The sequence below is a fragment of the Gymnoscopelus microlampas genome (assembly GCF_963454915.1).
Source record: "Gymnoscopelus microlampas genome assembly, chromosome: 14".
NCBI lineage: Eukaryota > Metazoa > Chordata > Actinopteri > Myctophiformes > Myctophidae > Gymnoscopelus > Gymnoscopelus microlampas.
In genome coordinates this window covers 28,172,196-28,186,324 of record NC_139951.1, presented here as the reverse complement: position 1 = coordinate 28,186,324, position 14,129 = coordinate 28,172,196, and the positions used below count along the sequence as shown (strand labels likewise).

Here is a 14,129-nt window from a genome sequence, read left to right as displayed (position 1 = left end):
TCAGAGGGATGACAGGTCAAGTGACATCCTTCAAAGACAAAGAATTGTTTTTAAAAGAGAAATGGCTAAACCTGATACCCACAGTCGTACAGTATGTAGACAGTATGCTGTCTCCGGGCCGTTTATAGACTGGCAGGTCACGGCTACAGCGACGCAGTGATACCTACACGTTTTACCTTACCCCTTGAACCACTTCAAAACCGCTATAACACAGGACCCATCTGTAACTGGTCTCTGTAAAAAGTCTACGCTTATCACCAGAAATGACACCCCCTGTTTTTGACACCCCCCTGTTTTCTTTACTACTACAAGTATATGTTTTGCATATTTTTGTATATTATTGTTCGTCTTTAAATGTCTCAATGAATAAACAGGGCCACAATGGATATAAGCCCTCTTTTTGTGTTCTCCTTTTAGCTCCATTTGTATAATCGTACCACTGTACCTTTTTTGCAAACTGTTAATTAAATAATCAATCAAACCCTATTATACTACGTTGACCGGGGTCTCTCAGGGCTCTATACTATGTCTGCTCCTTTTTTCTCTCTACACCAAATCACACCATATAGAAAATGGACAATCTACAAGTTTGCGACTACTTTTGCGGAATGTTCTCCCCCAGAATAGGGGTTCATTGTAGTTAAGCATCTTCACCAGTGATTGATGGTATGGGATTATGTGGTGATATTCTGAAACCATCACTCACCAGGATCTGGAAGCCGTAGTACCTCTGGACGGGGAACTCTGTGACATCGTAACATGCCGACAGGTCGATCTCGCCATCCAAGTCTGCAGCCTGGCGGGGCACGGAATAGGAAATGGTATTAACACAATCGAGGCCATAGTTAGGGATCAGTTGGTTGAAGGAAGTTAACCCATTCAATTCGGGAACGCATCTCTGTCATTTTAGATTTATTTGGCTAGCAGATATACAAGCTCATAGCGCGGCACCAAGTGCGGCACTATGAGCTTGTAGATGTGCTATTTTTGAAAAATCTTGAACATTTGTGCAAATCTTTGAATAAATATTTTTAAATATTTTTTTACGCAAACCCCCTAATACCTGATCCACCTCACCTGGTCGAACTGGACTTGCTTGCTAATGCCCCCCCCCCCCTCCCCTCCATGAATATGTGCACACAAACACACACACAGGCGCCAGGATGAGCTGGACTCGGTATGCTAAATAGCTCCATGGACATGCATACATGCACACACACATGAAATCATACACAAACACATTCTGGGCGGTCCACAAGTGTGGAGAGGACATTGCTTTCTTGTAAAGACTCTTAAATTTAGAATTCTATCTTTTATAGAATTGAATTACTTTGCTAGGTGTTTTAATAGTGGTGTATATTTATGTATTGTCTTGTCTTGAATGTATGCATTGTGACCTGAGCAAAACTATTTTCCCTTGTGGATAATAAAGACATCTACTCTACTGTAATCAAAAGTGAACATTTGTAACTCAAATCTTTGCTTCTGGGGGGTCCCTGGAACAAAATATTTGACAAATGATTGCTTTAAAAAAAAACAAATGTTGCTACAAGCTTGTCTGCTATGTTTGAATAGCTAAAGAAATCTTAAAACGACACGGATGCTTTCCCGGTCTTAATGGATAAAACAGACGTACCTCTTCAGCTATGCAGTCTTTGTAGTACCTCAGGCACTGGTCTGTTAGAACGAACCAGTGTTTCTTCCACTGAGGAGAAGACAACGCTATTAGTTGGATTCTAGCAGTCCTCCAGTCAAATGACATCAAGAGATTTACAGAGTTCAAATACAGGGAAACGACAACAAGTGAAGTGATGAATAATTCAGATATTGTTTTTGTTTGCTTGTTCCAGTGAGATCAATTACCATGCTGTCTTCGTAAAGTTTGGCCATCCATCCTTTCTTGAAGTTAAGCAGATCAGGCTAGAGGGAAGACAAATCAGGATGATGATCAATACCGATGACAGTTGGCTTAATCACTTGTTAGCCTAAAGAACATATTCATATCTTCATAAGGAGACATAAATATACAAAACTTCACAATGCTTCCAAAACCCCAAATTGAGATCAATAATGTCATTTTGTTTGTGAATATTTTGTATAGTTTAACTTTACACCTGTCTCTAGAATATATAAATATATAAAATAAAGCTCTATTTTATACAATGACAGTGTTGCAAAAAAGTAGAAAAAATAGCCCATCTACAATGTGATGCAATATTGTGAACTTGTAGATCTGCTTTTTTTAATCTTGACGTGCCCAAAATAGGGACTCCAGGTTGAAAGTGGTTGAGACTGTCTGTGGGTTTTATAAGGATTTAACCAATGAAGTATTGACAAGAGCACAGGTACTTTTTCCCCCATTCATTGAAAAGTAACGATTTTGGACACGATGATGTGTAGGATTTTGCAGCACACATTTTAGCAAACATCAGTCCACTGATTTGTTCACATCGTGGTCCACCACCACCATCACTTCAGTCTTTCATAGCAAACAACATGGACTGGTCTCTCCCAATGCAACAATATGCACTGGTCTCCGTCATAGCAACGAAATGCACTGCTATCTCTCATAGCAACGACATGCACCGGTCTCTCTCATAGCAACAAAATGCACTGCCATCTCTCATAGCAACGGTATGCACTGGTCTCTCTCAGAGCAACGAAATGCACTGGTCTCTCTCATAGCAACAAAATGCACTGCTATCTCTCATAGCAACTGCACTGGTCTCTCATAGCAACAACATGCACTGGTCTCTCTCAGAGCAATGAAATGCACTGGTCTCTCTCATAGCAACAACATGCACTGGTCTCTCTCCGAGCAATGAAATTCACTGGTCTCTCTCAGAGCAATGAAATGCACTGGTCTCTCTCATAGCACTGTGCAAGGAGACCAATTGCCCACTCTGACCAGACAGCAGGATCCTGTGAAACCTAAACTAACTTCTTCCCCCCCCCCAGGCCAGTCAAACCAAGCTCAAACCTGTTTATAGACTCAGAAAAGTTAAACCAGCCATTTCAGACCCAAATAGGTTCTGTTGATTTCAGCAATACCTTGTTTTTGTTGAGCTTCGTCAGGTGAGCTGGTATGGTCTGGCAGAGAGTCATTCTGATGGCTGAGTGCCTTTTTCACACTCCACACACCCTTCACAGGCAGACAATCTGTCTCACGGTGTCAGCCTCTCATGTACATACACACTACTGTGGCTGTAACAGGTCCCCGACAAGCTATTTATATCAGGGGCGGTGGGTGGGTGGCGGTGTACATGCTCGTGCATGTGTGTATATCTGTTTCTGTGTGTGTGAGCAAGTGTGTCAGTTCTTGCATGTGTGTCTGTACTCTGTACGTGTGCGTGTGCGTGTGCGTGTGCGTGTGCGTGTGCGTGTGCATGCGCGTGTGCGTGTGTGTGTGTGTGTGTTGGAATTGGAAGGGGGGTCAGCAGCTGCGCCTTTCGCCAGCTTGACCAACCACACACTGACAGACCAATGCTTACTGCACACACTGTGCCCTGGCCTGGACACCCCTCAGGTCACTTGCTTGGTGCTGTTTGAGTGGTACTGTATGGCTTCAACCATATAGTAGTTTTTTTTTATCTTGATCACGAATACTAAGAATGCTATTTAGATAGTGTGTTCTTTAGATCAGGGGTTCCCAACCACCGGTTCGCGGACCGGCAGACATGTACCACCGGTCCGCGAGAAGGCGGCCGGGAATCTATAACCTTGCGTCGCCAGGATTTTCCAAAGAGCGGAGAAAAGTTGAGTCGGTCACATGAAGATACCAAGATACCAACAGTGACATCACTGTTGAATCCTTGCCATCTTTATCTTTGCCTTTGTTTCAACGTGTGTTGACGAGCGCCGTCTGTACAAGCTGTAGCCAATTTTGTCACGATCGTGCTAATGAAACTCTAAACAGGATTATTATTTCATGTCAACATTCAAGTACAATTTACAACTATCAGAAGATGTAACTCAGGTAAAGTGATGCGTCACTCTGCAAGTTTAACTAAAGGTTTCCACCTGTCCAAAGTCATTTCTGATACAGACATAACCTTCATGATCATCATCCTATCCTTGTTGATATAACACCATTTAGGTCAATGATATAACATTAGTGATATAATAATATATAAATAGCAGCCAGTGATGTGTCATTGACTGGCAGTCAACTGTGTTTTGGTACACAGGAGTACCCCCCCCGCGAGCACCTACTACCCCCTCCCCCCCCCCACCACAACCATACCGGTATGAACTGTCAGCTGGTCCGTGGTAACAGAAAGGTTGGGAACCCCTCCTTTAGATAGACACTAGGTTTGATTTTTTTACCCATCATCCTAGATTCTTTGAGCAACACATTGTTTTCTTTGCACTCTACATTTGTTTTTCTACTTATGTGACTATTTACCCTGTTGTTTGTTGACTACGGTCATTCCCTTAGTGCAGGGGTCTTCAACGTTTTCAGGCCAAGGACCCCCTAGCTGAGAGAGAGATGAAGCAGGGACCCCCTCTATATTGTATAAACTTTTGCTGCTCTTTTTTTCCCTCCACACCTATAACTCTTTGCCAAAAATAGACGATCTACAAGCTCACAACGCCTCGCAGCGCGAGGCGTTGTGACCTTGTAGATCTGCTATTTTTGACTTAAGTTCACTTCAGAAAAGGGATGCTAGGGTTCAAGTGGTTAATGTAAAAAAAAAAATCCTATCACACAAAGATTTGGCGGACCCCCTGTAGTAACTCTGAGGACCCCCTAGGGGTCCCAGACCCCCTGTTGAAGACACTTAGTGCTTTCAAGGCTGCACACAGGCACCTTGACTGAGGAAATCTCACAGAATTATGGATTTAATTTGGACCAAAGTGTCACCTGAGTTTCAAAGTTGGATACAGTGATTAACTGCTACATATGAGGCCACAAGCCATCAGTACATAAAACGTGGAAGCGCTAATGAAGAGAACAGTAATGCCAACACATTCAACCTCGTTTACAGCAAGTGAGTATTATGATAAGATTCAATCTTAAACTGTAGCCTACCTAAGGTAGTCTCCACAAACTTTGTGGTATTCATCATTTATTTTATCATCAAAATGTTTTCTTTGGTACAATTAAAATGTATGCACATTTGGAAACAAGTGGGAAGTTATTAAACTGACATTGCTGATTACAAGTGGTCTAAAGTAGTAATAGCCGGTGCACGCTATTTAGGACCCCCCCCCTTTTTCTTTTGAAGTCCAAGTGGCCATGCCCCTAAAATGATGCAATTCCAGGCCTGGTTGTTACTATGACAGCATTTGTGCCTTTCAGCACAGGCAATCGTTACCTGAAATGAGTTTGACCCGCATGCCCTAGCAAAATCCACAAACTACATCAACAGAACTTTGAATTCTTTGAATGTACAAGCTTGGTTAATTACTGAAACGTGCGGCCACTAACTGTGACTAAGTAGTGTATCATTGATGTTGTCATGGCTGTCAAATGTGATCGGCCTGGCACATGTATGCTCTGTGTACATGATGGTCATGTGATATGCGTTCTCAGGTGTGGAGTATGGACGGAGATTATTCCTGACAAGATGCTATAACCTTTGTGTGGACAGAGATGGTTTTCATTTAAAAAAGCTGTTTTACAATGAAAACATCCTAGTGTGGATGTAGCCTTAGAGTCATAGTAGTCTCACTTAATCTGTAGGACTGACTTTGTTATGAATTTGGTAGAGTATAGATTCTGACATTTTATCATTGTTTTAAAAAAAAACATTATAACATAGAACATGATAGCCTCAACAGTCATTCTACCTAATGAGCATCATCTGTCACTTATCTACACCGATTATGATTACGTGCACATAATGTTTGTCCTGAAATTTAATTAGCATTATCTGTGTTCCCAGTAATTAAGGAGCATCATTAAGCTGTTTACATATGTTGATGATGCAATAAAAGTACCACATCACTCAGTTGGTGGTTAAACACATTCAGTACTTCCCCTTGGGCAGAGGTTTTCAAACTGCGGTTTGGAGACCCTCAGGCGTCCTCAAGGGAACTCCAAGGGTTCCAAGGCAATCATTCCTCAGATTTTGTATTGGTTGCACATGCTTTACTCCAACAATAAAACAATAGGCGATAATCAAAAACATGAATACACTCACCGTCATGGAGGACTCGGTCTCTCTGCGGTCGAGGGACTTGGCTCTTCTGACGTTGGCAAGTATGTTGCTGGACACATCCGGCACTGAGCGTTCCTTCGCAGAGTCCAATGACATATCCTAAAATAAGATCACAACACAAAAGTGTTATATGGTTGGACATCATGCAGTTGATGTAACATATTAATTATGCATTTGATGTAACATATTAAACATTATAACAGCTAACAGTTCTGTTTTAAGAATCAGCAATATGAACTTCATTCAAGTGAGTATTTCTCCTCTATACACCATTGCTTCCTGACTTTTGTTTTGATGTTATTCACTTAGATACAACTTATTTTTATTCAACTATTACATAATCAGGTAGACCGACTAGAATCTCTTTCTAGGGAGATCTGGCCAAATCCTGGCATCAAGACAAATATCAAAGAACCAAAGTAACATTATACAATAATGCAAAGTGTCTCAAGATTGACATGTTAGTTCCCACAATTCCCAAATGTTTCCGTCTACTAGTACTTCAGAAACGCTGAAAATGAATAGAGGATAAAGCGGATGTCCTCTTTCTCAACTTTTGCAGGACAGAATTACAGACTCTCAAGGACTTTGGAAGAGATAGCCTGGCTTGAGAGACTAATCACACACTAAAGTTACTATGTTTTTCTAAAAAACACTAACTAGCATACCTGTTTGCTAGCGAGGTAGCGTCTCTCGCTGCGGCCCTGTCTCTGGATGGACGTGGTCGTAGGCAAAGGCTCAGTGGAGGAGCTTGTGTCCATATGCTCCACAGGTTGACCGTCCTGAAATCGGCCTATTACTTGTGAACGCCTGAGAGACATCAACAAGAAGCTGCTTTTAGTTGGACATCCTAAAACAATAGTAGTGTACATATCTATATAAATGAGGTGACAAATTGCCTGATTAACGAACACTTAACTTAATTAACCACATGAACCCTAGCGTCCCTATTCCGGGCATGTGATAATAGGTGAACATTCAGCGAAAAAAGCAGATCTACAAGCCTACAACGCATCGCGTTGTGAGGTTGTAGAGCGGCTATTTTTAGGCAAAAGGATTTGGCAGAGAGGGCAAAAAGGGGGATACCAAGTACAGACCCCTGGGGGACCCAGTCAAAGAAGTAGGGTTTAAGTGGTTAAAGAAACATAACTTAGTATACTGTTAATTAATTTCTATAAAAATCACAGTTTTCTGCAGCAAACGAACTGATAACCCAGTAAAAATGCAAGGGACCAGCCATAGCATATCGGTTGTTCATAAGTACAAGCTGCACTGCATCCTAGCCCCCCCCCCCACCACCCCTCCCAAAAGAAAGCCTATAACTCAGCCAGCATAAACTGAGATCAGAGAAAGACATGGAAGTAACTATGAGCCAAAATCTATATCTGCACCACAATTATTTCAATGTGAATGCTTAGAGTGTGCACACACTGTAGTGTACACACACACACTGTACAACAACATTAACAGCTATCACAACCGATTCTGGCACACAGTTCCTTTCACACATGGCAAAGTATAGACATAAACGGGATGATCCCCAAGAGAAACAACACCCATGTGACGGTATGAAGGAACAGTGTGTTATGTAGAGAGAGAGATCAAACTTTAAATGAAGAAGAAGAAGAAGAAGAAGAAGGAGGGTCACTGCTGGAGTGAAGAACAGAGGAGCAGATCCCAGTCGCTGCAGCAATGGTGGTTTCACCAGCATTAACTGACGACAGGGAACCCATTAGTGTTTGTGTGTTTGCATGAGTGAAATTCAAAGTGTATCCATTAATCAGTTAGTGAGCATGTGTGTGTGTGTGTGTGTGTGTGTGTATATTTAAACCAAATTCCAGAGTCTGTGTGTGTGTGTGTGTGTGTGTGTGTGTGTGTGTGTGTGTGTGTGTGTGTGTGTGTGTGTGTGTGTGTGTGTGTGTGTGTGTGTGTGTGTGTGTGTGTGTGTGTGTGTGTGTGTGTGTGTGTGTGTCTGTTTGCGTGTGTGTGTGTGTGTGTGAGAGAGAGATTTGAGGGAGTGCACAGATTAAATGACAGAAAGCAGGAGTCAGCCGTGACCAGCAGGGCACAGCAGTAGGACAGGGATGGAAGGGTTTGGAAGAGCAGAGGCTCCTGGAAAGCTCAGTTCAGAAGCTCCCTGCAAGAGATTAAGACAACAAAACCAAAAAATAGCAAAAGTAGCAAGAGGCAGAGACAAATAGAAAAAGAGCGCAAAAATAACGCATGCACTTAAAATCACTGTAACTCACTAAAAGCTAACCACTGGCAAACTAAGGCAGTGGAATAACATTTTTATCAATAAATTGCGGTGCCTAAAAGATAATAGCCACACGGTGGTGCTAGAAGACAAAAATGCTGATTGTGGGGAATGATCCCAACCAAGTAGGAAATCATTGCACACCATAATCTTTTCATGGCACCAAATGTAGGGTTGTGCATGAAGTTAACAACCACCTATACCCTTAATGTGTTTACAGAGGGTTTTCCACCGCCATTCGTAGGAGGATCAGCATTTACGTGTCTGCACGACTGTGTGGTTTATGGCAGTTGGTTCTCAACGTGAGGTCCAGGGACCCCCAAGGGTCTTTGAGGGGGTTCCAGGGGGTCCCCCAGCAACACTGATTGATAGTTTGAAAACAAATTCCCCCTTACGGGTCTGTAACTCAAAGAGTGTACAAATGGAATTAAATGGTTCCATTCAATTCGTTCGATTGGTACACTCTCAAGAGTTAAAATAACTGAGGATTTTAACATTGGCGTCCCAGAATGAATTGTATCAAATGGTGGCCCGTGGCCTAAGGCATATCAAACTAGGGGTCCCTTGAGAATCACTGGTTTAGGGTCACAATAAGACTGATTTGAGTATATGGGCCCAATGTGCAGCCCTTCCAGCGTGCTGTGCACGGGTCCATCCGTCCATTGACCTCCTCACCTGCGTTCCTGCCCAAACAGGCGGGCCACCTCCTCCCGTCCGGGACTCCTCGTCCGCGCCCTCAGCTCCTGCCGCTTCTTCTCCGAGCGGAACGCCTCGCGGTAGCTCAGCCGGCGAGCCCGCGGCGCGTCTGACAGCACCGCGTACTCCCTGCCAGGTCGTCCCGCTCTGCTGCTTCCTGTTGTTCCACCACCACCACCACCACCGCCGCCTCCGCCAGCGCGCCCATCCCAGCTGGGCGCGCTGCTGGGCTCGGAGTCCAGCGAGCTCTGGGAGGAGCTGATGGTGGAGTAGGTGGGGGACAGCAGGGAACCTGGGGAGGGGATGGGGTCTGGGGAGGGGTAGCAAGGGGAGCCGTGGGGGTCCGACTCGGAGTTGTTGTACCTGTGGTTGGGGGCTCCCGTGGTGGGGGAGGACAGCGACGAGGACAGGGGCAGGTGCTGGGGAGGCTGCGCGGACGGCTGTGCGGAGGGGGGCTCCGCCGTCTTGTTCTTTTCCAGGGAGAAGTAGCCGCTCTCCACCCGCACCTTCCGCCCGGTGCTCACGGTGCCTCCATCTGGGAAAGACACAGAGACAAGAGGAATGCCAGGGTGGATGTGCGTTCCAATGAACAATGACACAATGACAGCTGGTCACACTGGAGGAGGCTGGCAGGAGGATAGAATGCGTCTCCCACACGCTACACAGGAAAAAATTCTTTACTTAAGTAAAAGTATCAATACTGCAATGTAGAAATACTCTGTTACGAGTAAAAAGTCCGGAATTCAAAATTGAATTGAGTAAAAGTAGAAAAGTATTGGTATGTCAAAATGTACTTAAAGTACCAAAAGTTGAAAGTACGCATCATGCAAAATGTCACATTTCACAAGTTTCACTCACGTTTATTTGAGATAATCTCAATTATTGTTTGCATAATCGTCATAATCATTTCCATGTTGAAAAATGTTCAAAACATTTTCAAATAGTTTTGTCATGCGTTTTGAGCTTGTAGATCGGCTATTTCCACTATTCATGTTTTTTTAGTATAAAGTTCAAGTTAAATTACGTAAGTTATTCGTCATATCTACCCTGTGCACCTTTTGCTTTCAAGGCCTAAATGCCAAACAGAATTTGTATTCATAATGTTCAACGACAGAAACAATTAAATCGTCAAGTAAAATGTCAGAATCGTTGACAGCCCCTACACGTCACGCCTTTTTTCTTACATACTACTACACAGAAAGATCCTGATTGTTTAAATGTTATTCTGCGAGTACTCTCAGGATTCTTTGTCGTACACGTGACTGTATGCTTGTCCTCACCATCCTGGCTGGTGACGGGGATCCCAGGGGGGCTCTGGCTCAGCTGGCTGAGGCAGGACGCGCTGCGGCTGCAGGGGATGGTGGTGCGGCTCCAGCGGGCCTCTTCCTGCCATAGGCTGGCGCGGCTGGTCGGCACGCGCTCAGCACTGGCAATGCTGCTGGGAAGGCAGGGGATGCTGCCTCCGCCAACGCCACTGCCGGTCACCGTCACCTTGGCCGGGCCAGGCTCCTGTCGGTGTGTGCGCGCGGAGATAGACGAAAAGAGCAGAGAATATGAGGAAGAAAAAAGGGGGCATATTGAGAAAATATTAATATTATACAGTATTTTACAAATTAGGTTATTTAATTCCCCATCCTTTCGTAACGTGTTCAGCACTCGGATAGTTTATCTCAGGAGTGGCAATGGCAAGAATGGAGAGACAGATAGAGTGAGAAAGAGAGATGGAAGGTTCAACAAACAACAAAGAGCTCCTTCATGGCAGACACACCTGTGTTATTACAGAGGACAAGGGAGGTGACGAAGATTTACTGTGGAATAATGATGTGATAAGGGTAACAAAAACCAAATTCAGACAATATATTTGAGTTTATATACAAGTATACAGTGTGTTTGTGTGTATATTATATATACAAGTATGTAGTGTGTCTGTGTATATATATATATATATATATATATATATATATATATATAGTACGGTACATACACACACACACAACTCATTACAATTATGATTTACACATCAAAGCAGTTTGATGCAGATTGTCATGACAATCAATTTGGTGAGTAACAGACCTGCCAATCATGTGAGCAGAGAAGAGACAATTCTTTTTTTTTAAGGTTGGTAGAGACAGAGAAGCAAAGGGCCCATTGTTAAGTATCATCGCTTTGGGCCAAACCACTTTCAAATCAACACCAACATGCCACTATGCCGAACATCAATTTGAAGCAGAGAGAGAGAGAAGGATTCAGCAGGGCCACTTTAAGTCTAATTCATAATTCATCATGACCGTGTCACTCCACGTTGTGGCTTTCACAGAAAGAAAAAAAGAAAAGAAACCCGTTTCTCATCGAGCACCATGGTCGTGCGACAACGTATCCCCCCACCTGGATTGACTTGGATTTACAGAAGGTAAGAGTTGATAAGGACTGGGATTTTAGAAAAACCCAAAGGGGGGGGGTGAAAGGTTAAGTTCACATGTCCACCTGGAACCACTTTTTACAGCACTGGCTTCTCTTGGGCACATTCTGACTGCACTCACAGCGAAAACACTTGTAGGTGTTACAAATATTTTTCCAATAGTTGCTTAGCAACAACAAGAACCATAACGCTTCCCCCAAGAATCTACCACCACAGGCTAAAAAAGCAGCTCCCGGTGGAATACGAAGGCTAAGGAGTCAACTCACTGGGTGTCCGTTCATGCCTCCCGTAGAAAAATAACGGCTTGAAGGTACTCCACCCTGCCGACCACAAAAAGCCTTTAAGTTAAGGTGCAGTAAAGTTTCGGACCGTCTATCAGCACTAATGGTAGGAGGCTCAAGTCAGGGCTACAGAACCTGTATTTAAATCCCAACCTTTCAACCCGACGTTCAAGAACAGTGACTACCTGATCTATGTACTTATGTGTCAGTGCAATGTTAAGACCAAGTATCAAATCATCACTGTTGGGTGGAAACCTTGTCCAAAACGGTGACTTTTTAGGAAATGTGAAAAAAAGAACCTGTGTTCCAATGGATCCAATTTAGTATTTAGTCAAAAGCTCTTAATACTTTGCTTGGGTTAAATATTTGTAAAAGATACAGACAGACCAGACCAAACTACTACTTCCAACCTGCCCTCCCTATTTTGGGAATCTCATTATAGGCGAAAGTCTTCCAAAATCTTTTCTAAAGTAGCATCACAAAGTGGTGTTAGCTTGCAGATCGGCTATTTTTTGCTAAACTAGGGCTTAAGTGGTTAAAAGCTCAATAGCATTCATTTATAAGAAAGAGCAGGGAAAACTGTTGCGCCCTTCTTTGTCCTTTGGTAACGGTTGACTGCAGGTGCGGTGGTCTTAAAAATAGAGGAAAACTGGCAAAACAAGACTGGCTCACTGCAAAAAACATTTAAGGAAAACTCATTAGGGAGACTTAAGAAAATATATTTTCTTTATTTTAAATGCTCATTAAGTGCTCATAGTGAATTAAAAAGCAAACGTTTCGGTCCTGGGGTTCTAGATCAGCTCAGCTCAGGTGCTGAGGATCACTACTCAGGGACATAGAAAGAGAAAAGAAAGAAAAAAATATGAAATCCGGAGATAAAAGGTTTCTGCCCATTAGTGACAAAAACATACAAAAGCAGAATGCACGTATTTTAGTGCTGGAGAGATCGGCCTGGAAGGGCAGTTGGAGAGCTTTTGGCAACAATCCAAGACAGCAATCAGCATCAAGATGTCTTGAAAGTATTTGTCCGTCTCTTGACTGTTTGACTTCGAGGGTACTTCCCAGAAGGCAAACAGGTGTTTCTGTGCCCAAAGTATTTACATAGCCAGCCAGGCATCTGTTAGCAGCAAGACGCTGCAAAAGTGGGAGGAGAGCATTCAGGTGGAAATGTGGTCTTGACACTGTGAGCAGAAGGGGAAATAATGAGAGTGGACATGTCTTTGTGATATCCTGTCACTCATTATTGTACAACGAAAAGGATCAAAAGCACTAACCAGTACCCGAGACTAAAAACTGACCTGGAATCAGACGTGAAAATGTTAATTACATAGCTTGACGTCGACTTAGACTGCGCACATCCACTGTTATTTTCCACGCATAGTTGATTGCTCAACACAAACACCTCGATTCAAACGCACAGTTGATCGTTTAAAACAAACGTCTCTCTCTGTCTCTCTCTCTCTAGGAAGAGAGAGGTGGGAATTGTGTAGTTGAAAAAACACTTTGTCTACTGGCTGAAGTTTTTCAGCTTGACAAAAGCTGGTGACCCAGTTTTGGGCCAGGCTGTGTTTTCTGAAAGAAGTGTTGCTAGCCATCAGACTGTAATTGCATGTGTGGGAGGGAACAGGAAAGGGGCAGTACAGATGAGCCAATTAGAAGACAACAGACACAAAGAAATAATTATAGACATGTAAGTTGCCTCACCTATTCAACATTTGGTGGACACTAAGACCTGTGTTTAGACTGCAGTCAAATCAAGAGTTTTTAGGATCTTTAGGACCGACTGTTCACACTGTTATTTGCAAGAGATCAGATCGGATCTCTGTGTTCAGACTGATTTAAACGACGTCAACCCAGAGCCGCCCTGCACGACCCATCTTCTTTGGTTGCTGTGGTAACGACGTAACCACGTCATGACGTAGGCGCTAGTTGCTTGCTTAGAAACGCAACATAACAGACAAGCGACAAAAACAGAAGACACAAAAACAAGTACATGCATGACAACGGTGGACAATGGACATAATTATCTCAACCCGCCATTTCTTCTGTAAAATAATACTGCTATTGTGTTGTTTCCATTATGATTACCCCTCGCACTCGTAGATCTAAATTCTCGCACTCTCTAGTGATGTCAGTGGCGCTTGGGTCATGCTGCAAGCGACATTTTGGACAGTTAGATATGCGACTTCGGTGGTTAGAGCAGGTTAGAGCGTTCAGACTGAGACGCATATTTAGAAATCAGAATTGAATCACATTTGAAACCACCTCTGAATGTGGCACAAGTCAGATTTGTAAAAAACGGATTCCATGTG

The 14,129-nt window shown here is 43.3% G+C and overlaps 1 protein-coding gene across 5 annotated transcripts in view; it reads right to left on the bottom strand.

The window, feature by feature from the left end:
- LOC311060693 (myosin phosphatase Rho interacting protein) overlaps positions 1-14,129 on the bottom strand; it is a 73,920-nt gene that overhangs the window by 20,238 nt on the left and 39,553 nt on the right. For 3 of the 5 annotated variants that reach the window (XM_084078976.1, XM_084078975.1, XM_084078977.1), the window contains exons 6-12: positions 10,398-10,626; positions 9,097-9,652; positions 6,833-6,974; positions 6,147-6,263; positions 1,864-1,920; positions 1,637-1,705; positions 707-796 (exon numbers count right to left, since the gene is read on the bottom strand). In XM_084078976.1, the coding sequence (XP_083935102.1) occupies positions 707-796; positions 1,637-1,705; positions 1,864-1,920; positions 6,147-6,263; positions 6,833-6,974; positions 9,097-9,652; positions 10,398-10,626 (1,260 nt within the window). Of the gene's footprint in view, positions 1-706; positions 797-1,636; positions 1,706-1,863; positions 1,921-3,051; positions 3,190-6,146; positions 6,264-6,832; positions 6,975-9,096; positions 9,653-10,397; positions 10,627-14,129 lie in introns of those variants that run through there. The other 2 variants (XM_084078978.1, XM_084078979.1) reach the window with 2 other exon arrangements.